At 43.3% G+C, this 25,536-nt stretch overlaps 3 protein-coding genes across 3 annotated transcripts; 1 reads left to right on the plus strand and 2 right to left on the minus strand.

Moving 5' to 3' along the window:
• Nucleotides 1-316: 316 nt before the first annotated feature.
• Nucleotides 317-4,824, minus strand: LOC147964256 (CASP-like protein 5A3). Its single transcript, XM_087529316.1, has 3 exons — nt 4,503-4,824; nt 821-953; nt 317-651 (listed from the first exon to the last, which is right to left on the minus strand). Exons 1-3 carry the CDS (start codon nt 4,721-4,723, stop codon nt 439-441), a joined length of 567 nt encoding a protein of 188 aa, XP_087385442.1. The 5' UTR covers nt 4,724-4,824; the 3' UTR covers nt 317-438.
• Nucleotides 4,825-10,952: 6,128 nt separating this feature from the next.
• Nucleotides 10,953-13,125, plus strand: LOC147964257 (uncharacterized). Its single transcript, XM_087531196.1, has 5 exons — nt 10,953-11,297; nt 11,382-11,680; nt 11,759-12,023; nt 12,143-12,584; nt 12,706-13,125. The coding sequence occupies exons 1-5, from the start codon at nt 10,953-10,955 to the stop codon at nt 12,996-12,998; spliced, it is 1,644 nt and encodes a 547-aa protein (XP_087387322.1). The 3' UTR covers nt 12,999-13,125.
• A 1,547-nt stretch (nt 13,126-14,672) lies between these two features.
• On the minus strand, nt 14,673-21,553 carry LOC125515881 (CASP-like protein 16). Its single transcript, XM_048681372.2, has 3 exons — nt 21,184-21,553; nt 15,266-15,398; nt 14,673-15,096 (listed from the first exon to the last, which is right to left on the minus strand). Exons 1-3 carry the CDS (start codon nt 21,411-21,413, stop codon nt 14,881-14,883), a joined length of 579 nt encoding a protein of 192 aa, XP_048537329.1. The 5' UTR covers nt 21,414-21,553; the 3' UTR covers nt 14,673-14,880.
• Between the last annotated feature and the right edge of the window lie 3,983 nt (nt 21,554-25,536).

Genomic DNA, 25,536 nt, shown 5'->3' on the forward strand with positions numbered 1-25,536 from the left:
GACGGCACTAAATCGGCACAGTTTATGGGAGGTAGTATATATAGGTCTCACAGAAAAATTCTGTACAAGGTAGTGTGTGTTTTGAAAAGGAAGAGTTCAGATCCCACTTTCTTTTAACCACTGCAGTAAAGGGCATCAAGTGCCATGTGAATGGTTTTTACCCCAAGTCAGGGCTCAAGAGGACATGTCACCCTCACAGCTTCCTGCAACAACTTGATAATCTGACTCTCGTAATGATAACCGCTCTACTCTCTCGGGACCTAAGATCTGAACTATTTATAAAATTGTATGTGAAAGATGGAAAATAAAACAGGTATACCATGTCAACACTTTGAGTTCCATCACCAGATTACCACCATCCTCATATAAGAAGCACTTAATTAGATCCTCAAAAGGATAAAATACAGAGTTTGAACCACCATTTTTCACATGCTGCACTCAAGGTGCCAACAAACTTGCAAATGTGGTAACCACGAGCACGAAGTTAAAGAGAAAGGACGGTGCAAGTGCAAACCAGCTGATGAAAGCCATTGCAATAGCAGTCATAAACCTTGCACAAAGATTGCCCGCACATATCTTCTTATCATTATCAATAACAATGGTGACGCCCATCGATGCACATGCTGCACTCAAGGTTAGCGTCCCTGTGATCTACAAAAAACATTAAGGTGAAAAATGAATGAGTTCGGCAGACAGAAATATGTGCATCTTGTTATGAAAATTATTTTCTATTCATGAAATTAAAACATATTAACCTACAAGTCTAAAATTAATGAGAGGCGTGGTTGATTTATTAGGTGCCTGTGAAAATATGACTCACCCAGTCTCCAACGGAAAATATGAACATAGCTCGGAGATTTAGCAACGAACGTTTGACGAGAAGTGCATAGATATACACAAAGGCTAGGGTGAGGCTCCACAAACATTGCAGACTGGCAGCTGCTACGAGGTAGCTGTTCAGAACAACAACAATAAGTTAAGCTCATCATCTATAGAAGAAAAAACAAGATCCTGTATTCTGAGTTCTAATATCAACACCCTAGGAGAAAAAAACTGTGATTGTTATGCTATAATTGCACCACAGAAATCAGATGAGCCAAAATAGTACTTTTCATGTAGTTAAATATTATCTCCAAATAGATCTCGAATTTGTTTCCTCAACGACATGCATTTCATATGATTTGTCTATCACAATCACAATATTCTGAATTCCAGTAACCAAAAAATGTTAACCTAACCTACTTACCAACAGAGAAGTTTTTTTTTTGGAACTATGCATGCAGACTACTACAAAAAAGAACAACCCGCTAGAAAATCTTGCAAACAAGCAAAACTTCAGACTGTTAGTTTTACACATCTGTAAAATCACAAAAAATCTCTTTTTATTCTAAAACTAACTCTTAGTGCAACATTCATGTTAAGCCACATCACCCCAAAAAGAATAGTCGTCGGATTATGTTGAGGACCAATCAAATTCGTTAGATCTAGCCAGTTGCGGCCTACAAACAGCCATGTCCTTTGGTTAAAAAGACACGTAACTTGGTGAAAAGATGTCCTTTGGCTAAAAGACGCATCCCTTGGTGAAAGAATGTCTCTCTGTGGAAAGACACACCACTCGGTGAAGATGTCTCTTCACGGAAGACATGTCACTTGGTGAAAAGATGTCTCTTCGTGAAAAGACACTCCCTTGATAAAAAAAATGTTTCTTCGTGAAAATGCATATTAGAAAATAATGAAAATAAGGATAATAATTCTAAAATTAATAGGTTACAAAAATCTGTTTTTTACTTCCCAAAAATGCCAAAATTGCCTTAACAGTGCCAAAAAAATAATGTACCAAAATTTAACAGTTCAATTTATTTATGTATTTCAACACCATTTCAAACTTGCACCTCTATGCTGAAAAATCCAATTTCATATATAAAATTGTAAATATACTAATTAAAAATATTTAATCATACCCGCAACAAAGCGTGGGCTATACACTAGTGAACCTCTATAATATAATCCTTGTCTCCTCCCTAAATAATAAAATGTTGATTCATGGGCTTATGTTAGTTGCTTCAGCTTTGAGATATAATACAACCCTGTTAGTTGTATACATATCTCTCATCCATTCCATATTTTCCCCTTTCAACTCTAGAAATCAAAGCACCATCAAAATGCACGTGCACATTGTCATCTTCCATGCATCACTGGGCTTACTTGAGCACCGCGCATACGAAACCACATTATGCCATCCTGGCTACTTGTGATGCAATTGTGACTTGAGAGTTGTATGGCAGGCAATGAGTAGGTCCACCCATTAAACTCTACAAGCATGGAGTGATGGGGGTCCAAGTTTCCCAACACAGATACATGATCAGCACCATTTACTATTAATGCAAGGTTATTTATTGCCAAGGTTTTCATGCTTGTGAAGGCATGGAAATATGTCAAAGAAAGGTAAAGTCACATATTCTTTTTAGCTGATACTTTATAATAAAAAGCATGGCTAGAACTTAGCTAGTGAAGTGATTGCACTGGTCAAATGTATTCGGAAATTTGGAGTTCAGCTACGCAACGAATGAACTAGTGATCCATAGTCGTATAAATCAATTGGTTGTTATAATAAATAGAGATATTTTCTTGGCACCCTATAAACGATTAGGTGGCAGATGTAAAACTACATCAAACAGAAAACAGCTACATGTTTAGGAGTGAATATTTTGAGGTGTTAGTTGTGAATGAATAAACCATTATTGTCTCTTTAAGTTGTCATCGACATAAGCATGATATTAAATATTCATGAGCACATAACTCGAATTCAAAAAAAATAAAATATATAGCAAACAAAGACGTTGCTTGGGGAAATCACTGCCACTAGCTAACTTGGTGGATGGCAGCCGATTAATTATTACTAAGATCACAACTGTTAAATCATCATCATTAACCTATATAAATCATAGATGTCAATCTTCATCACTGGATCTATAAAAATTCACAATCAACAGGTTATATCATAATTGTATATCTAGACAGAACTTCATAATTAATTATACCTAATGAACACATTTATTTCTTCATAATTGTTCATATAGCTAGATCTAAGACATATTAATTAGATCATCATACCTATATCTAGACAGGTCTTCATAGTTGTACCTAAACACAGATAGATCATCATAGTTCTATCTAGAAAGATTAAATCAGATCACAGTACATAGATGTCCCTTTATTAAATCAGATCACGTTACATAGATGTCCCTTAACTTGATCTGACAACTTATATGGTGGACATTTATATGGGATACAACCGTTAGACCGTGATAACTAAATGTACATATTAATCAATGTGAATCTGGTGTATCTTAATGATATTGGAAGACAATTGGCATAAGGTAATAATTTTATGTTTCATAGAACATGTACCTAGCTAGGCTTATATACATACGTTAACCCAAATGACATACCATAACTATGCATACTGATCTAATATCACACACAAATAAAACAATCAGAAAATCATGATCCGAACATCAACTAAGATCATGTAGAAAATATCACGTACAAACGAGTGAGTGGCTGGCCTGATATTCTTTTGAACTCCGATAATATAAAAACACTGGCCAAGCTTTACTTTCATACATACTGATAATATGTAGAAACAACATGGCAACTCACACCCAGTCATAAAAATAACATACTAACTCAGGTGCAAACCTACCGACTAGGTGGCTTGCTATCTGAATTTTAGTTTTGCGTGTTGAATTAAATTCGCATACAATTGATACATGTAGTATCTTTCCAAATAAAATAATAACACATTACCTCTGAAGTTCAAAAGTAATACTAGTTTATTTAAGTCATTCCCGCGCGATTGCGGAGGACCCCAATCTAGTTTCGAATACATTTATGATCAGCAAACAAGACTCAAAGCATTTCTTGAGATTATATTTATGCTGCATCCAAGAAGACAACTGAGATAATACCACAACAAACAATTGCATTTTCAAAAACAAGGCATGCACCATCTTCTACTAAAAATATCCAATGAGCTCAGTTCGTTTAGCTGGCCTTGCAAGGGCGTTGTGGATGCCACCAGACTAGAAATTAGGCCTTAGACTTTCTTTCCCTTTTCTTTTTCTAGTTTACTCACACTTGTAATTGTTACAGCCATCTTTGGCGCCCCCTCTTAATGAACGAAATCAGCACTGGCTGCTTTTCGTCTAAAAATAACAATATACCACAACGAGCATGGCCATGTTTTCTTTTAATCGTGCTGCCTCTTTCAGGATGCCAAATCAATTTTAAAAAGCATAAAATACTGAAATGCACGAGTAGACATAAACATTTCTCTTTGTGGAATTAATTAAGGAACCCTAATAACCTTTCCCCATCAGAAACTTGTTCATTATCTCTCATAAAGATCTCTGCAAAATTGGGTAATTAAGAGATCTCAACTGAAAACCAACACAGGCGCGTATAATTCTAGTATAGACAAGCCGGGTATGGTGGTGCACCTGAAGGCGGAGAAGGAGGGGAAGACCCCGGTGGACGCCATGACGGCGATCGAGGCGGCCGCGGACAAGGCCTGCAGGAGGCGGAGGCCGACCCCGCCAAGCGTCCCCGCCGACCCCTGCGGGCTATTCATCCACAGTCCGGGCGGGGGAGCGTCCGCTAGCTCTACCTGCAGCGGCGGCGCCGCCACGGGGTGCACCGTCGTCTGCCGGCTAACCAGCATCTCCACCCAAGGGTTTGGGAGATTTTAGAAGCCGGGGGGTGGAGAGGAAGGGGAGAGGCGACTGGGTCGAGAAAGTCAGCGTTAGGTTCAGTTTCGTTTGGTCTCTGAATGTCAGCGTGCCCACGTGAGCCTTTGGGTATTTTTATATAGGGATGGCGTCTTTCGTGTGTTCAGCCTCGTATGTGCACGTTGGGCATATGACTCGCGGAGCCCCACACTGTGCACCTCTTTCCGAGAAACTTCCTTTGTTCTTGAAAAAATAAAATAAAATACAGTATGATATATCAAGAGGCTTGAATAAATAAGTTTTATATTACTAAAAAAACATAGTGCGAAGTAATAGGAAAACTCCCGTAGGATTCATCAATTCTTAAAATCAAACAATATATGCATAAAAAATTCTAAGGATTATGTTCTGTTCCTCCAAATTTCTGTGAAAATACTTTGAATCAAAGAGGCTCATACTTTCACAGGGGTTGCACAATAAAAGAGTTACTCCCTAAGAGCGTTTACATAACTCTTTAGTTAACTAAACGCTCTTATATTTCTTTACAGAGAGAGTACCTTGACTTGGGGTTGTGGATGTGACCGACGAAGAGGTGGAGGAAGCTCATGGTGAGGTGGAGTAGGTCAAGGTGAGGTTAGCGAGAGGAGGTGGCGAGATGGCAACATCAGCGAAGGGTGTCGCGAACAGGGATAACGGGTCAGGTGGGTCAGCAGAGCAGTGACGGGGGTGATCGACAGAGAGCGGAGACGGCGAGGGATGCATGGTGTCGGCTTCCAGGTGAAAAAAGATGGTGTTGAAACAAGAACTTAGAGCTCAAGGAGGTATTTAGGAGAGAGATAGAGAGAGGGCGCTCGAGATATTGAGGGTGGGTTTGGCTAAAATTTTGTGTAATTCCGACGAAATCCTAGGGGGCAGTGTGACTGTGTAGGCTCGATTAGCTGTAAAAGTATCTTGTGAGAACAGTTTGGCTTCCCCCCCCCCTTTCCGTGTGTTAATTAGTGTGTGTGTGTATATACAATTATACATACATTTATATTACTAGTTGTTATCAGTGTTTCTAAAAAACTACTCTACATTCATTCTGATATCTTGTGTATTGCATACGTCTCTTTCCAACCAATACAACAACATCAACACAACCACCGACGAAGCGTGTCTGGGTCGAAGGAGATTGTTGTCCGGTTCCTGCAGGGCAGCAAGAGCTGCAGCACCCAAAGGTTTCAGGCAACATATATGAGTTTCATGAAGAGGTCTCGCAGCAAAATTATGTACAAGGTCGATTTTTTTTCAAAACTATCATGTTTTTTGTAGCAATTTCGGAAACTATAGCGTAGAATGAAAAAAAAACGCAAAACTAGTAGCCCGTCGGCCAGGAGTGGGCCGAAAAGGGAGTTTTCGGCCAGGCCATGGTCGAAGTAGGCTTTTCGGCCGCGCTTGGGCCGAAAACTCGCTGTTGGCGGGGGCCCGGCCAAAAATAGTAGCTTCGGCTGCTGGGCGGCCGAACTGGGCCGTTTTCGGCCCACCGGTGACCGAAGCTGGCCTTTTCGGCCAGGCTTCGACAGAAGACGTTTTCGGCCAGGTCTAGGCCGAAAAGGTGCGGATAAGCACCCGTTCGCCCCTGCGCTGTGCTCTGTTCTTCGTTTCCCTTTCTCTCTCTCTCTCAATTCTTCTCTGTAGAACTCCCCCCCGCGCCGATCTCCTCCATTTGCCACACATTTGCAAATCCAACCCACAGAATCGGTAGATCATAGCAATCCCCACCGGCCTACGGTGTTATTTTTTGCTATGGGATAGTTTTTGATGTGTTTGGGGAGGAGTAGCCATGGTGGGGAGGAGGAGCCATGGTGGAGAGGAGGACGGGTAGCAGCAGCTGCAGAGGAGGAGGTGGTGAGGAGGAGGAGGTGGTGAGGAGGAGGAGCAGGTTGGGGGCTGACCGGAGTTGAACCTCCGGTCGTCGGGGGCGGCCTTGTCGTTCTCCGGTGGTGCAAGCAAGAAGCGGACACACACTTCGAAGGTATAATCACGTCGTCACAAATATTATGTAAATATTAGCGCATAGTTCGTGTAGCGGATAATATTAGTGTTCGTTGTGAATTTCAGTGTTAATTTAATTTAGGAGGCATTTTAGCGCATAGTTCGTGTAGCGGATAATATTAGTGTATATCGTGAATTTTAGTGTTAATATATTTTTGGAGGCATTTTAGCGCATAGTTCGTGTAGCGGATAATATTAGTGTATATTGTGATTAATATAGTTTAGTTAGTGTATATAAGTCATATTGTGAATTTTAGTGTTAATATATTTTTGGAGGCATTTTAGCGCATAGTTCGTTGTGATTAATGAGAAGATGACAATGTCTGACAGTTGAAAATGTCTGAATCAGTAAATCTGAATGTTTACTACGGCGCTGGTAATGTTCGATATAATGAGTTGGGGGTTGATCTTAGCGAGTTTAAAAATGGCGTCATGACACTAGCAGACCCGGATAGACTGGACATTAGACAATTGAAATACTGGTTGACAACTAGTTTCGGGCTGGATCCTGAAGTATGTTCCATTAGTATTCATGCATTGTGGACCAAATCTTGTAAAAATGTCAAGTGGGAGTTGATGCCGGTAGATAGGAGCCAACATTGGTTGTCCCTGTTAAGACGCTGCCGAGACCGAAGAATCCACCCATATGCACTTGTGCAACCTGTGCCGAAGGAGGAGAATACCGTACAACTCCACAGGGGGTATGAACCCGGCCAAGGCAGTGAAGTGGCTAACGAGATTGTTTTATCCGGGTCACAGCCACAAGATGTCGATGGTAGCCAACCCGAGAAACAGTCAGACTACGTGCCACACAATGTTTGTGGTCCTGATACTGGACAGAGTAGCCATTCGATAATATTAGCTGGTTCTGTTTTTGCTGATGGGGATGAGGAAGGGGATGAAATGCAGAGGGTGATGGAGGAAGAGGACGAGGACGGATTGGTGGAGGAACTGGATTCTGAAAATTCTGAGGATGAAGTTGAGGTACCGATTCCTTCTGCATGGGAGCAGGACATATCCACCGGCCTTACGGTGAACGATGGCCATGAGACTCCATGGCAGTATAATCTGAACCAAGTACAAATAGGGGCTATGTTTGATACAAAGAAAAAATTGAAGTATGCTGTGATAAAGTGGGCTATGTCTACGCAAAGGGTTTTCAAGACACACATATCAAGTCCAACAAACTATACCGTGAAATGTGTTGTAACAGGTTGTCCTGGGAAGGTGCACGGGCACGTGCCGAAGTATGACATCCACTGGGTTGTCACCATTGTCGTACCACATAATTGTGTGAGGACGAACCTGCTGGTCAAGCATCCGAACCTGACTTCAAGTCTCATTGCGCAACTCATGTATACTGAGATAGTAGAGAAGAAAGATATGGAAGCAAAACACATCCAGACAGCAGTGAAGGTCAGATGGAATTATGTCATTCCTTATGGGAAGGCTTGGAGGGCTAAGGAGAAGGCTATGGAGGAAAGGTTTGGGACGTTCTTCGACTCATATGATAATGTTGTCCGTCTCCTGGGCATACTGAAGGAGAGGAATCCCGGCACTTATGTGAACGTACAACACATGAGGTTGCTGAGTATACCAGATTTCAAGGTGTTGAAACGAGTGTTCTTCTCTTTTGCTATGTGCATCGAAGCTTTCCGACATTGTACTCCTGTTATATTTGTGGATGGTACATTCCTGACCGGTCAGTATAGAGGGCAAATCCTGACTGCTATTGGTGTGGACGGGAACAATCAAATCATCCCACTTGCCATGGCATTTGTGGAGGGTGAGAATTTTCTCAGCTGGGTATGGTTCTTCCGCCAAGTGAAAATTGCCATCGTGAAGGACCGACCAAACGTGTGTGTCATTCATGACAGACATGCTAGTATATTGAAGGCCGTGAAGACACTTCATAATCCAGCAGATGACGAACCAACACCTTGGAGGGACTTGCAGAGCCGGTGGTGCATGCGCCATCTTGGGGCTAATTTTTTCTCACTGTTCAAGAACAAGCGGTTGATGAACTTGTTCAAAAAATTATGCAAGCAGAGCCAGCAGCGGAAATACGAATTTATTTGGTCAAAACTAGATGAGTTTACTAAGAAGCAGGTCCATGCAAGGAAGAAAATGGAAGAAGATCAGGTTAAATTAGCAGCACTCATCGCGGAGCTAGAGGAGCCAGTTGGTCTTTGTGACTTGCCAGCAATTGACCCTCCTAATACTAAGAGAAAGAAGGGAAGGGCAATAAAGAATTTTTCTGAGTGGATAGAGAAAGAGCCTCCAATGAATTGGTCTTTGCTGCATGACACACATGGAGCTAGGTATGGCCACATGACAACCAATCTTGCAGAGGTGTATAACTTTGTGCTGAGAGGGAATAGAGCATTGCCACTCACAGCTATTGTGGAGGCTGTATTCCATGGCACTTTGAGATATTTCAGAGAAAGGCACGAGTTAGCAAAGAAGCATATTGAAGATAATCAGAACACACCTTATTGTAGCCGTGTCATGGAATACATGGCAAAGAAGATAGAGAAAGCAAAGAAGTACAGTGTCAGACTCATAGGGAATCAAGAAAGGAGGTATGAGGTTCAGCTTCCTACCGATGGTTTTGGTTCTGGAAATGAGGTGAAGACACACGAGGTAAAAATTGGAACGGAATTATATCCAACGTGTGAGTGTACATGCAACAAACCGAAGTTGTTGCACCTACCTTGCTCTCATGTGTTGGCCGCCTGTGGCCAGATTGAGTTGGATGCTATATCCTTCGTGTCCCCATACTATTTAAAAGAGGCAGTGCTCAACACCTGGACAGGCGAGATGACAGGGTTTAGAGTCATCGGCAATTTCAACAAGGTAAACGACGGTGAGAGAGTATACATCCCGCATCCAGACCTTCGGCGAACAAGTAGGGGCAGACGAAAGGCCCGTCGCATCCGGAACGATATGGACCAGTCTGAAGCTGGTGGAGCAACCAGACAATGTTTGTTATGCGCGGCTTATGGGCATAGGATGAAATATTGTCCCAACCTGAACAAAGATGGTGCTTCCGCATCGACGAGTGCTTCCACATCGACGGCTGCGACAATAGGAGCAAGAGGCGGACGTGGTCGTGGCAGTCGAGGCCGAAGGGGCGGACGAGGAAGAAATAACTCACAAGCTATATAATGTGCCGTAGTGGGTTTTAATATGTAATATGTCAGGACTATGTTTTAATTTGTAATATGTGAGGACTATGTTTTAATTTGTAATATGTCAGGACTATGTTTTAATATGTAATATGTCAGGACTATGTTTTAATTCGTAATATGTCAGGACTATGTTATAATTTGTAATATGCCGTACTATGTTTTATTTGCACCTGAGATTTGTTGTTTGAATTGCAGATATGTCTTCGTATCCGTTGCTTAATGGTAACATCGATAGAAAGCACCGGGGCGCCCTTACGGAAGCGGGCAACAACTTAGACGTGTTGGTCACTCGTACCCCAAAGACTAACTGCCTGATACACGATTCATGGGTTGATAGGTATGTGTGCATATAATGGAGACCATATAATGACTTACTATGTTTGACATACTTTTCATAACCGCTAACAATCTCTTTATTTTGTAGGTTAAGTTGGGCTGGACTTCTACCCTTGGCACGGCTGGTTGAGGGTACATTGGATGAGTGGATTGATGGTCCGGACTTAGATGAGGCAGGTGAACCATTGCAGTTACACAAGAGGCAAGTGAAACGTTTCTCTTACGACAAGTCACTCCTTACCTGCTTAGTAGATAGATGGAGACCAGAGACACATACGTTTCACTTTCCTTGGGGAGAGATGGCGCCTACTTTACAGGATGTGTCTTACTTGTTGGGATTACCTCTGGCCGATGCTGCCATAGGTCCCTTAGAGGCAGAATCTGGGTGGCAAGCAGCGATGCAGACCCGTTTTTTGGCTGCAGTCCCGACTGCTAGGGCTATAGACAACGATCCTCATGGACCTCTTTTTAGATGGTTGAGCCAGTTTCAGGTAACCATCACGGCCACTTAAACAAATGTTGTTTTTTAGTTGTCCGATGTTCATACAATTATTACGTTTCTATGTAGATTGTCTTGTTAGGACATCCCGACGTTCAGTTGTCGGAGACACAGATTGACCGGTCCCTAGAGGCATATATTCTTTGGCTGTTCGGCAAGACAATGTTTAGGGAGAACCACGTGACCACTATCGATGCACGACTCATCGGTATTGCACGAGAGATAGCTGAAGCACGTTGCCCTGCGGATATTCTACAAAGGAGTTTTGGTTCTGCTGTGTTAGCGGCTACGTACAGAGGCCTGTGCAAAGCTTGCTTGTTGAAGTCTAGAAAATCTAGTCTTGTTGGATGTCCATTATTGTTGCAGCTTTGGTCATACGAGAGGTTCCCTATTGGACGACCCTATGTCTACATTGATAAACCTTTTGGTTTGGAGGACTTAGCTGGGACTTATGTGCCTGCTATCGGCGACTTACCTACTATGGGATCTGTTTGGACACGGCGAGAGGTACTTTTATATTAAGTAACAATTAATTCAATTATTTCTTGCCATTCAATAGTATTACTAATGCTTATTTGTTGTCATGCACAGAGACAGTTTGCGCATACTCAGGTTAGGGGATGCTACCCGTCCTTCATGGCGCAGTTTGATAGTTTGCATGAGGATCAAGTTATTTGGGAGCCATACTCGCCTCAGGCTATATCATCGAGGTACCCAGTTGGGATTTCTGGATTGTGCACTAGAGATCGGCACTTTTGGATGACCAAGGCCAAGTTGGTGTTCGACGTGACGGTTGAGGAGATGTCTCTTCATAGGGTGATGAGACAGTTCGGTCTATATCAACAGCCTGAGATTCCAGATATTCCACACTTGTCAGACCACGTGCACAAGTAAGTACTAATACTATTTTAGTTGGCAGCTCTGCATTCATAATATACCTAATCATGTATCGCGCATGTCAATCTCAGGGACAGTCGCCTAGGAGGAAACAAGTCCATGGCTTATTGGATTCAGAGCATTACCCCTTACGTTGACGAATGGACTACCGCTGCGACAAATATCTGGGGTGAGGTTCGGCCCTTTAACTGGGAAATGTTCGGGTTGTATCTGCAGCGTTACCGGCATACAACGAGGATCTACTTGGTTCCATCAGTTGCTCCTGATCAGATCGAAACCCCTCTCACCAGCGATATGTACCCAACTGCCTCTGTTGTGGGAACCAGACACCACGCGGTAAATGCCTTGATTCTCATATGTTAAGTCTTTTGTTAATCTGGACATATTCGCTTGGTTGTCTATTCGTGGTGTCTATCATACAACAAGGATATAATTGGTTCACTCTTTGTGTACAGGGTGACTTGACACTACAGGCGCGAGAGGAGGTTTCCGCTTTAATGCGGCGCTTTCAGAGGGGAGAAACTATCCCACCGCGAGAGGGCGTCTCATGGTTGAGGCGTCTTGATGACAAGCTACGCGGGATTTACGCAGCTGTTACGTGTAGACGGACTTCGGATGTTGCACTTCCTCCTCCAGCACATCGTCCGCCACGTCCCTCTGTACAGCATTCAGAACCACGACCCTCTGTGCGCCGTTCAGAACCACGACCCTCTGTGCACCGTGCAGAACCTCATCCTTCACAGCCAGGGAGATCTTCCTGGCATGAGCCACCTCCTTCACAGCCAGGGAGCTCTTCCTGGCATGAGCCACCTCCTTCACAGCCAGGGAGCTCTTCCTGGCATGAGCCACCTCCTTCACAGCTAGGGAGCGCTTACTGGCATCAGCAGATGAATCTAGGTAACACTACTCACTACATTCTTTTGAACAATGTAGTAATCGTTCTTGCATTCTCAGCAGTCACTGATGCTTACTGGTGGTGCTTCGTTCATGCATTTGTATCAATTTTACTTTACCGCAGGCGGCAACCATTCGCAACCATTCATGCATTCAGAGCAGTCATCGATCCTTAGTGGTGATGCTTCGTACTTTGAGAGCGACCGCGAGGATGATGACCAAGCTACAAACATTTATGGCTTCTCGCAGACAGTGTTTCACACTCCACCACCACCACCGACGCAGGAGACACAGACCGTGACAGACGAGGTTAACTATGGTCATGGTTATCGCGAGCCTCGTCCACCGCCTCAGCGCTTATCGCCTTCCGGTCCTCGCCCGAGGAAGACCCAGACTCGTCGTCGTCCCCCGCAGTGATATGCTTATCTATCTATGTATGACTCATTATCTATGTTAGTTTCAGACTATTCGCAGCTGTGTGTCAGTATTTATGTATGAGACATGCTTCATGTATGTGTTACTATCGCACTTGCTTCTATGTGATCAGGAGACATATATTGTTTTATGTATGCGAGAGACATATTACTATTAATTCGCATTCTTATTTCAGTTACATTTCCAAATAGACTACAACCGATAATTAAGATACAAGTACATCTGAATTAAACGGTGCGGCTGAACTTGTGCAATACATCTTACATACTACAAAATGAAATTCAGATAGAACATAATGCCCTACAATAATACAATACAAACTAATAATGCAAATACATCTGAATAAAACGGTACAACTGGAATACATCTTACATACTACATGAAGTCATCATCGTCATCCTCCGTTGATGCAGCCCTCTTGCCCTTCGACGATGCGCTCCTCTTGCCCTTCGTCGATGCAGAACTCTTGCCCTTGGTCGATACAGAACTCTTGCCCTTCGCGGATGCAGAACTCTTTCCTTTGGACGATGCAGAACTCTTGCCTTTCGACGATGCAGAACCCGGAAGCGGCGGCATGAAGATATCATCGTCGTCCTCGCTCTGCTCAGTCCATAAAAATGGATGCTTTTCTGCAGTCCTTCTGAAAGTTTCACTCTTCGGCTCCACCACCTTCTTCCACCTTTCATGCAACCTAAGAAGTTCTTGACGTACCTCCTCATAGGTCCTTTCAGGCCACCCAGACCTACATAATTGGTGAGCCAACTCATTCATTATGGTGTCACTACCGGTGAGTTCGTCCCATGGAACTATCCTATTGTCCATCCTGAAATCGGTAGCTAGACTCAGCAGAGTGCTGCTCATCTCAGGGTGAAAACTACGATCGAATGGATAATGGGACATCTCGACTACACTACACTGGAATGCTTATCCACCTCCACCTGAAGCGGGTTTTATAGATACAGAGGAGAAAATGGCGGGAAAGAATAACTGCTGTATGGCGGGAAAGGGTTGGCGGGAAGGGATTGGCAGGCAAATAAGGCGGGAAGGGATTGGCGGGAAAATAAGGCGGGAAGGGATTGGCGGGAAAATAAGGCGGGAACGAATTGGCGGGAAAATAAAGTGGGAAGGGATTGGCAAGAAACGGGTGGCGAAAACATATGGCGGGAAGGGGTGGGCGGGAAACGGGTGGCGACAAAATACATTTCACCATGAGCCATGCAACTTCGGCCTAGGGTTGACCAAAAAGTGACTTTTCGGCCTAGACTAGACCAAAAAGTCTATTTCGGCCTAGAGTTGACCAAAAAGTGCCTTTTCGGCCAGGGGATGGCCGAAAAGTACTACTTCGGCCTAACTGTGGCCGAAAAGTATTACTTTGGCCTAACTGTGGCCGAAAAGTAGTACTTCGGCCAAAGAATGGCCGACGGGCTACTAGTTTTGGTTTTTTTGCATTACGTCCTATAGTTTCCGAAATTGCTACAAAAAATAACATAGTTTTGAAAAAAAATCTACAAGCTAGGTCTGGAGGGAAGAGCTCAGACTACTTGAATCACTGCAGTAAAAGGCACCAGGTGCCATATAAATGATTTTGAACTGAAACCTGAAGTCATGGCTCAGAAGGATCCCTGCAACAACTTGATAATCTGACACTCAAAGAGATAACCAAACTAATCTCTCGGACCTAAGTCCGAAGTATTGATAAAACTATATCAGTATATGAAAGCCGCAAAATAGAACAAGAGTACAGCATATCAGCACCATGAGCTTTGTACGAGTAGACCAAACAGTTCATCACAAGGTTACCACAATCCTCATATAAGAAGCATACTGCATTGCATCCTAAGAAGGATGAAATGCGGACATGAAATTATCCCCACATTCCCAATCTTGCCAATGTGGTGGTGGTGTAGGCGAAGTTAAAGAGAAAGGACGGCACAAGTGCACACCAGCTGATGAAAGCCATTGTAACAGCAGTCCTCAACCTTAAACAAGGAAGGGCTTCGCAGTACTTCACATCATTATCAATCAGAATAGTGATGCCTGCCGATGCACATGCTGCACTCAAGGTTACGGTCCCTGTGATCTACAGAAAACATCAAGGTGAAAAATGGATGAGTTTCAGGGAAAAGAAAAATGCGCTTCTTGTTAAGAAAGTCATTTGCTATTCATGAATTTGAAACATATTAACGTACAAGTCTAAAATGAATGACAGGCGGTTGTTTGGTTCAGGTGCCTGAGAAAATATGACTCACCCAGTCTCCAACGAAAAATATGCGTACAGCTCGGAGATTTAACAAGGAACGTTTGACAAGAAGTGCATAGATATACACAAAGGCTAGGGCGATGCTCCACAAACATTGCAGACTGGTAGCTGCTATGAGGTAGCTGGTCAGAAGAACAACAATAAGTTAAGTTCTTCATTTATAGAAGAGAAACAAAATCAGGTATTGAGTTCTAATGATGCCAACATCCAAGGTGAAAAAACTATGATTTTACCTAATTGCTCACAGAAATTAGATACACCAAAGTAGTACTTTTCATGTAAATGAATACTATCTCCAAGTAGATCTCCAATTTTTACCTCAATGACATGCATTCACATTATTTGCCTATCACAATCACAATATTCTGAATTTCAGTAACCAAAAAATATTAATCCACTTATCAACAGAAACAACAAAATGCGTTTTGAAACTATGCATACAAACACCAGCTCCTAATCTATCTATTCTATTATATATATTAAAAGCACACAATTCAAAACAAAAATAGAGAAATATCATAGAAATTACCACAAAAATCAGAAACATCCAACCATTAATCTTGTAGGCCCTGCGGCAACCATCAAAATATTAGTCGATGGAACTTCTTAAACCATCCCCTCCGAGATTAATCATTGCTATTAGATTGAGACTGGACAGCTCCTCGCGATAGAAAAAAAAGTGACAACCACGCCCGTGTTGTCATCATCCCCCTTTTTTCTTTTTTAAGAACCGCCCCCTTGGCAATTTATATTTAACTAATAGGCGGATTCGCATCCGATTGTACAATGTCAATCAGGAAAGCAGGATTGAACCGTAGCTGCTCTCACCGGCGCTTGCAAACAGGATTGAACAGTAGTGCAGATTATACAAGGTACCGTCGCTTCCTCTGTGCAGAGTAGATCAGATCAGATAGATGACAAGCTCGACCGTGGAACTTCTACACTGTTTCCATCGCACCGCTTTATGAATAAAGAACAAACAAAAGAACACGGCTGAATGATACAAGGTAGTGAGAAAGCCCTCTTACAAAGCAAATTCCAGGATAACCTGACAACATAAACGCACGCAACTACGTTGCCTAGAAATAATACAGGTAGGCCTGAATACGACGCCGCGACACACCCTATGACACCTAAGCACCACGACAACACACTGAGGAGGGGGAATGACACAAAGCATCGCCGCTGCCGAGTCCGAGACGGACAAGGTTCTTCACCTGGAGCCCTGGCATGAAGAGGAGAACCACAACGACGTCCTCGAGAGGGGAGCAGTGGCAGAGCTGCAACACCAAACCTGGGCGGGCCAATACAAAGAAAGCCAACTATTTTTACCAGCTTTGCCTAATTTACCCATCCAATCTCTTAAACACACTACAGGATGGGCGGGCCATAGCCTATTTCGCTAAGCCGTAGCTCCACCAGTGGAGGGGAGAGGGCACCCACGGGCATCGCCACTGTCAGCGTCAAAGCAAGGAGCTTTCGCTGGACAGCTCACATGTGTCACCAAGGGGCCTCCTACAGGACAACCACGTCGCGCACGAGCCTCCAGATCTGGTTTTGGGCGTCGCCACTGTCCATGACAAATAGCGAGCCTGAGCCACCCACCGCTGCACCCCTCACTGCCCCCTCCGCCAAGAGGCCACCACCGCCGTCATGGTGCCCACCAGATACCTAACCATGCACACCGCCACCCAGGGTTGCCGCCCCAACATCCATGGTGAGAGAAGCCACCAACCGCCCACTTTACAGTCCGTCAACCACGGTAGGAAGAGCGGAGGCACCTCACCCTACTCGTAGACAGGACTTGGCCTAGCGAACTCGCACGACGCCACATCCATGGACTTCCATCCATCCACCGGCGCAACGATGTCCCCACCACCACCATTACCCGCCGCGCCCGCGAGAAGAGGAACTCACTACTCGCGAGCACCACTTGGACCGAGCCCAGCGCCTCACCTACTTGGAGCGACAGCTCTGACCCGCCCCAGGCCCATATCTAGCCCACCCAAGTGCGAGACCTAGGTCCGGACCCTCTCTGTCGCCACGGGCCCAGGAGAAGGAAGGTCGCCACCACCACCCGCACCCCCCACCGCCACAAGCGTGTCGGCAACCTGTGCAACCATCATGAGCTCTCACCATGGCGTCAGCCGAATTAGAACACACCACTGTAGCCCAACTCCCTGCACCACCCTTGCTGATCGCCGCCTCGGCGTCAGATCCGACCAGATCTGGCTGGGGACCAGCCCGCAGCCTGCGCACAACAGCCCGAGGAGAAGACACCACAGCCGGTGCACCACGTACAAGCACCAAACTGTTGTTGTCCCACACGCTTGCCGTTAAGTCCCGCGTCACCCTAGCGCCCTCGCCCGAGAAGCCGCCCCACACCGGTCGGGCTTTGCCTGTAGGCGGCGGGGGAGAAAGGCCGAAAGGAGAGACTCGTGGCGTGCTGCGGTTTGCCCTTGGCCACCCACGAGAGCGACGTGGGTGTGGGGATTCTGAAAATGAAACTCTCCCTCTGCGTTTCTGATAATTATGTAAATCATTTTTGAAGCCCAGAGGTGATGCTCTCCTCTTCAGGATGTCGTTGCGGTTCTTCTCTCCGTGCCAGGTTCAAGGTGAAGGCCTTTGTGCATCTCGAACACAGCAGCGGCGACGTGTAGCGCTGTTTCCCCTCCTGAGGGCATTGTCATGGAACTTAGGTGTCCTGGGGTGTTTTCTTGGTTTTGTATTCAGGCCTACATGTGTAATCTTTCGGCAACATAGTCGCGTGTGTTTAGATTGTCCAGCTATCCCAGGATCTACTGTGTAAGAGGGCTTCCTCACTAGTTCTATCGTTTGGCTGTGTACTTTGGTTTGTGCTTTATCTATAAAGCGGGGCGAGAGTCTGTTCCGAGATTCATAGCCTTATGTCAGCTGCTCCAGCCTCGTTGGATTTCGTCTTCCGCACATGACGCATGTCTCTCACTCATTCCATATTTCCTCCTTTCGACTCTAGAAATAAAAGCGCCATCAAACTGCACATGCACATTGTTGTCTAACGTACATCCCTAGGCTTGCCCGAGCACCATACATACAGAACCATAGGATGCACTCCTGGGAGTGGTGTTGCAATTGTGACTCGTGCCGGGCAGCGAGTAGGTTCACCCCTTAAACTCTACCATCATGGAGTGAAGGAGGTCCAAGTTTCCAACACACGTAAATGACCGGCACCATTTACTATTAATGCGAGGTTATTAATTGACGAGGTTTTTGTGGTTGCAAAGGCGTGGAAAAATGCCGGAGGAAGAGAAAGTAAGCTACAAACTTCTTAGGTAATGCCTTACAATAAGAAGTATGCATAAAACATGGCCAATAGAAGTGATTACATTGGTCTAATGTATTTTGGAATTCAGAATTCAGATAGGCAGCCTGCCCCAACTTGCTTGGGATAAAAGGCTTTATTGTTGTTGTGGAATTCAGCCAGGCGACTAATGAACTAGTCATCCATAGTTGTAATTAAAAAATTGGGAATACAGAGGAGATCTGCGTGCCGATGTATTAAGATAAGAGAGAAATAGAGTACCACCACCCAATTACAAATAGAGGTTTTGTTACAGTTGCTTTGACGCCCCAAAAGCAGCCAAGAACCACCACCCCGCCAAACAGCCCTACAAGCAAAATTACGGGATTACTGTCCTAAGGCTATTGTTACCCACCATCCTCCAATCACCAACCAATAGTCGTATTAAATCAATTGGTTGGCATAATACGTAGAGGATTAGAACTCAGTTGATTTTTCTTGGCACACATATACAAGTGATTAGGAGGCAGATGTAAAACCGCATCAAACTAAAAGCAGCTACATGTCTCTAGGAGTGAATATTTTGAGGAGTTACTTGGGGATGAATAGAACAACATACTGATTGTTTCTTTTAAGTTGCCAGGGACAATGGGTGAAGCATAATATTCTTCTTGGTTTTTCTTTACTAAAAATTGTATTGCTTCAGGTATAGCATGATATTTAATATCAATGAGCTCATAAGTCTTATTAAAAAAATGTAGCGAACAAAGATGTTGCCTGGAGCACATCACTGTCACTAACTTGGTGGATGATAGCTGAATAATTATTACCAAGACTGATTCACAACTGTTAAACCATCATGATTGACCTATATAAAGCATAGTTGTAACTACTGGACCTAAAAAGTATCACAACCGTTAGTTTAGATCATAATTATATATTTGGACATAACTACATTATTAATTATACCTAATAAACATACATATTTCTTCATAATTTTGCATCTACCATCTCACATGTGTTAGATCATCATAACTATATCTAGACAGATCTTCATAGTCGTACCTAAACACAGATAGATTTTCATAGTTCTACCTAGACATATTAGATCAGATCATATTACATAAATGCCCCGTAACTTGATCTGGTGACTCATATGGTGGACATTTATATGGGCCACAACCGATCGACCATCATAACTAAATGTAAATATTAATCGATGTAAATCTGGTGTGTCTTAATGATTATTGGAACACATTTTTTTCCAGAAAACACAAAAGATTTGCGCTTCAATATATTAAGATGAGAACAACATTCGCTTTGTACAGGAAGAACTACACTGTGATCCCTCGCCCTAATCCCCAGACGAATGACAGTGAAGGTTTCCACAATACCTCTCACCACTATCGTCTGACTTTGATTAGCAATGTTATCGAAGACTCTACCATTCTGTTTCTAGGTTTATATCTTCGCCTATATCTGCTACTAACCTAACTATGTTGATCCAAATGACATACCATAAGTATGCGTACTGGCCTAATATCACATCCAAACAGAACAATCAGAAAATCATGATCCGAACATCAACCAATATCATAGACTTGGTTATGGTTAGCTTTATCTAGTTTGGTAGCAGTTTGTAGTAACAGACCGTATGGTTTCTCTACAAGAAATTGGAGAGAGAGGACTCTCTTTTGCTAAAAAAATGTAGAAAATATCACATAACCTACAAACAAGTGAGTGGTGGCTGACCTGATATACTTATGTACTGATATAATATAAAAACACGGTCTAAGCTTTAATTACAGATACTGATAACATGTAGAAACAACATGCCAGCTCACGCCCGGTCAGAAAAAGAACGCACTAACTCACGTTAAAACCTACCGACTAGCTGGCATACTATCTGAATTTTAGTTTTGGGTGTTGATTTAAATTCACATTCAATCGACACATGTAGACATATAGTTTGGCGTCCTTCCAAATAAAATAGTAACACATAACTGCGAAGATCCAATTTTTTTTGTTTATTTTCCCGCGCAATTGCATGGTACCCCATGCTGTGGGTGACTCATCGTCGAGAGATCGGTTGGTCGAGGGCTCTTTCTTTTCAAGTAGTCTCGGTGGGTGAACTCAGCTCCCACAGAAGAAGTCAGTAGTGAATCAAAGAACTCATGCATGTAATCAGTGACTAGGGATCGATCAATCGGATGCAATCAAATCATACAAAAAGAATTGGAAAGGGGATTAGTTTCCACAGAAACGTTTATGACCAGCAAACAAAACTAAAAGCATTTCTTGAGATACTCTTTATGCTGCATCCAAGAAGACAGCTGAGATAACACCACAACGAACATGATCCAATTGTCCAAATCAATTTTACAGAGCGTAAAATATTGAAATGCATGAATAGATATAAATATTTCTCTTTCTGAAGGAATTAAGGAACCCTAATAACCTTTTCGATCAGAAACCTGTTCCACATATTATCTCTCATACAGATACTCCGGAAAATCGGATAATTAACGAATAGTCATCCTAAAGCCCATAATCTACACAACTAAATACCGGAGATCTCAACTGAAAAACCCACAGGTAGACGAGACAGGAAGGGTAGGGTGGGGCACCTGAAGGCGGAGCAGAAGGGGAAGATGTCGGTGGACGCCATGACGGCGATCGAGGCGGCAGCGAAGAGGGCCTGCAGGAGGCGGAGGCCGACCCCGCCAAGCGTCCCCGGCGTCCCCTGCGGGATCCTCGTCCACACTTCGGGCGGGGGAGCATCCGCTAGCCCTACCTGCGGCGGCGGCGCGACCACGGCCACCGGGTACACCGCCGACGGCCGGCAAACAGGCAGCATCTCCTTACAGGGGTTTGCGAGATTTCAGAGGCCGGGGAACGAGGAAGAGGAGGCGCTGACCCGAGAATGTCAGTGTTCGGTTCAGTTTGGTCTGGTCGCTCTGAATGTCAGTGTGTCCACGTGAATGAAACTTGGCATTTTAGGGACGACATCTGTCTTCGGCGGCCTCGTATATGTGCACGTTTGGCATATGACTCGCGGAGCCTCCGGTGCCTGCTCTTTCCGGGAAACTTCCTCTGTTGGATATATTAAATTAAAAGACAGAAATAAAAACGCATAATTATATTATACATAAAAATAAAGAAATCAGAAGGCTTGAGGAAGCGAATCAACCTGTGGTTGAGTTGGTTAGGTGGACAGTGGTATTCCCAACCCATCAGGGTTCAAATCCTGGTGCTCGCATTATTTCTGGATTTATTTCAGGATTTTCGACGACGAGGCGCCTACGGTGACTTCGTAAATCTCAAGATGATATGCCGACTCAGTCTCTCGGAGGTGCTCATAGGGGTAGGGTGTGCGTGTGTGCGTTCATAGGGATGAGTGTATGCGCGTGTATATGAGCGCTTCTATTTGTACTGATGCTCAAAAAAAGGCTTGAGGAAAAAATTTTGCCCTGACTTGAGCAATTTTTGTGACGAAATATAGCAGAAACGGGTTTTTAGAAAAAAAACTATCATAGAATTCAATCTTAAAAAAACAACACTTTTTTTCCTTTTTTTTTGAAAAGGGGGATAACCCCTGGTCTCACATCAAGCGATGGACACAACCATTATCAAACAACACACATAGATAACTTTCTTAGGGTTCCATTGCACTTAAATTTCTACAAAAGTCCTTCAAGTCAAAGAGACTCTACTTTCAGTTTACTTCATCTTGAGGTTGGGGATGCGGCCGACGGAGGAGTGTGATGCTGCGGTGGAGGCAACCGGGTCGACATGCTGGATTTGGGGAGATGGTCGGGGCAAGATTGATGTGGTGGAGGGGTGAGGTGACGAGGTCGGTTGGGTCGGCGAAGGGTACCAGGGATGGGGAATAGCGAGTCTTGACGGTCAGCGAAGGAATGTCGGGGAAGGGTATGATCGACAGAGAATAGAGGCGACGAGGGAGGCATACCGTCGGCTTAAAAGCGGAAAAGACAGTGATTAAAAAAAATCTAGAAGCCCAAACAAACAAGCCTCCATCAATCTTGAAATTCTACAACCACAATCATTAGACCCTGTGTTAGTGTATGCGTGTATACTTGTACATTGCCCTCGGTGTATTGAAAAAAAAATCTACATTCATTCTAATATTTTTGTGTTGCATTTGTTTGTATTTCTCAGCAAGATAAGAACATGTTGATCAACACAGCCATGGGGGAGATCACTGTCATTTTATTGCAGGGTAGCAAGAGTTGCATCATTTCACGGTTTCAAGTGCGGTATTTAGATTTCTTGGAAACCTAGCCGAGCGTTGCTCGGTTGGCTAGCTGCATGAATGTGCACGCTGTCCACCATCGTCGAGCTCTATGTTGTGTGCTAAGGCTAGTCATAGTAAGAGTAACTTAGCTAGTAACATGACATACTTTGAAATTTTTTTGCTTAGGCTAGTCATAGTAGGGAGTAACTTAGACTAGTGTCATGCATATGACACTAGTCTTTGTTATTACCTTCATAGTGCAAAGTAACATACAAGTAGTATCATAGATAATAGCATTTATTACGTTATAGATTCATTTTGCTTTGGATTGTGTTATGTTACAGTAACATATTATGTTACTCCAAACACCTCTCTCCTCATTAACTCTATGCCACATAAGTAAACTTGTCTTGAAATGCGCTAAGTTATTTGCTAAGTTACCCCCACTATGACCAGCCTTATGTGGCATATAGTTAATGAGAAGTGATAACATAATATATTATTGTAACATACCGCTTTCCAAGACAAAATGAATCTACAAGCTAATTAATGAAGTCCTCTATGACACTATTACTATGTTACTTTGCACTATAAAGATAGTAATTTAGACTAGTGTCATATGCATGACACTAGTATAAGTTACTCTCCACTATGACCAGCCTAAGGCTCTATCTTTATTCTATTAAAATTAAAATAAAATGGTAATAAAAATTAAAATAAAATAAACCGTAAATTGATTGTTTGTCCTTTAAAAAAATCTGATGTGCATGCCTGTTGTGTATTTTCTTTACCAGAACGCAAACGTTCATACTTACGCTCATCCATATGAACGTATGCACACACACCCTACCCCTTACTCATATGTGCATCTTCGAGAGACAGAGCTGACACATCATCTCAAGATTGACGCAGTCGCCACATACGTCTTCATAGTCGACGGGACGTCTTCTCCCACTGAACACACATCGCCAGACCGAATAAGTCTAGGAAAAAGTAAAAAAAAATGTTGAGAATGCACTGAAATGATGTATGCTTATGCTTTGGTACACCCCCTAAATGCATTGATGGTTCAGATTTCTGCATACCCCTTCGTAATAAAAGGTAGAATGGTCCTTTTTAAATACGTCACCCACGTCCTTAGCTTTTTTTCTCTCTTTCTGTTATAACTTTAAAACCGAGCGGGCGGCGAGAATCAAACTCATAACCTCTTTGTTAAGAGAGAACCGCACTAACCAACTAGGACATCTTAACTTTTCGTGCCTATTTACTTCTTTTTTCCTTTTCTTCTTTTTTAGTTCATGGAAGCCCCGGGTTTCGCCTAACATGGGCATGCCCACCTGCTTTTAAAAGTTGTGGTCAATCATGAGATTACACAAAATTACCATGTTCAATGGAGAGTGTTTAGGTAGACCTGAAGGGTCTGTTTAAGAGCACCTCGTTTCTCGACATCCCTTAAATAGGCTAATTTTTTCATGGCCTTGTATAACCAATTCAAGGAATCATGCCAAGTTGTTTGGTTTTTCGACAAATTTTGCATTTTCTGGAGGTTTCTCAGTTAAAAAGGCCGATAAATGACCGGATGTGTCGCAACTTGCATACAGTGTAGGAAGTCGTTCAAACCAGGCATGGATGCCTACCATAGGCATGCCCAACTATTTGCAAAAGTTGAAGTCATTTTAAGGATGTCCAAAAATAGACCATGTTCAATGTAGGGTGTTCGGGTAGGGCCAGAAGGGTCCATTTGAAAGCAGTTTGTTTTTCATGGAGAGTGTTCGGGTAGGGCCAGAAGGGTGGTCAATCCTGAGATTACACAAAATTACCATGTTCAACGAAGAGTGTTTAGGTAGACCAGATGGGTCCGCTTAAGAGCACCTCGTTTCTCGACATCCCTTAAATGGCCTAATTGTTTTGATGGCCTTGTATAATCAATTCAAGGAATCATGTCAAGTTGTTTGGGTTTTCGACAAGTTTTGCATTTTCTGTAGGTTTCTTGGTTAAAAAGGCGGATAAATGATCGGGCGTGTTGCAACTTGCATACGGTGTCGAAAGCCATTCAAACCAGGCATGGATGCCTATCATGGGCATGCCCACATGTTTGCGAAAGTTGAAGTCATTTTAAGAATGTCCAAAAGTAGACCATGTTTAATGTAAGGTGTTCAGATAGGGATAGAAGGGCCCATTTGAAAGCAGCTTGTTTTTTGACATGCGTCAAATGGCCTGAATATTTCTTTTACCAACTTCTATGACCAAGTCAAGGCATGATTCCAAGTTGTTTGAATCTTTGAAAAGTTTTGCATTTTTTTTAGCAAACTAAGGCATAGCCTAGTGGTGAAAAGGGGCAGATGCCTTTCCACCCACCCAAGTTCAAGACATGATACTTGCAATTTGGGTTGTTGCATCAATTATACTATAGGGGCCTCCCTTATAGTATTTTTGTTAAATTTTTTTCTTTTGCATTTTTTAGAGTTTTCTCGATGAAAAAGGACTGATAACTTGACAAAAATCAGGAAACAATTTGTCAAAAACCCAAACAACTTGGCATGGTGGTTTAGATTGGTCATACAAAGTCATGGAAAAAATTGAGGCTTTTTGATGGATGTTGGAAAGCCTTCCGGCCTACACAGGCACACTAGGTTGAACATGGTATTTTTGGACATCTTGAAAATGCCCCCAACTTTTGCAAACAGGCAGGCATTTTCATGATAGGTTTTGATATAAGATGAAT

Source organism: Triticum urartu, chromosome 6A, assembly GCF_056163025.1.
Source record: "Triticum urartu cultivar PI428250 chromosome 6A, HENAU_Tu73, whole genome shotgun sequence".
Taxonomy (NCBI): Eukaryota; Viridiplantae; Streptophyta; class Magnoliopsida; order Poales; family Poaceae; genus Triticum; species Triticum urartu.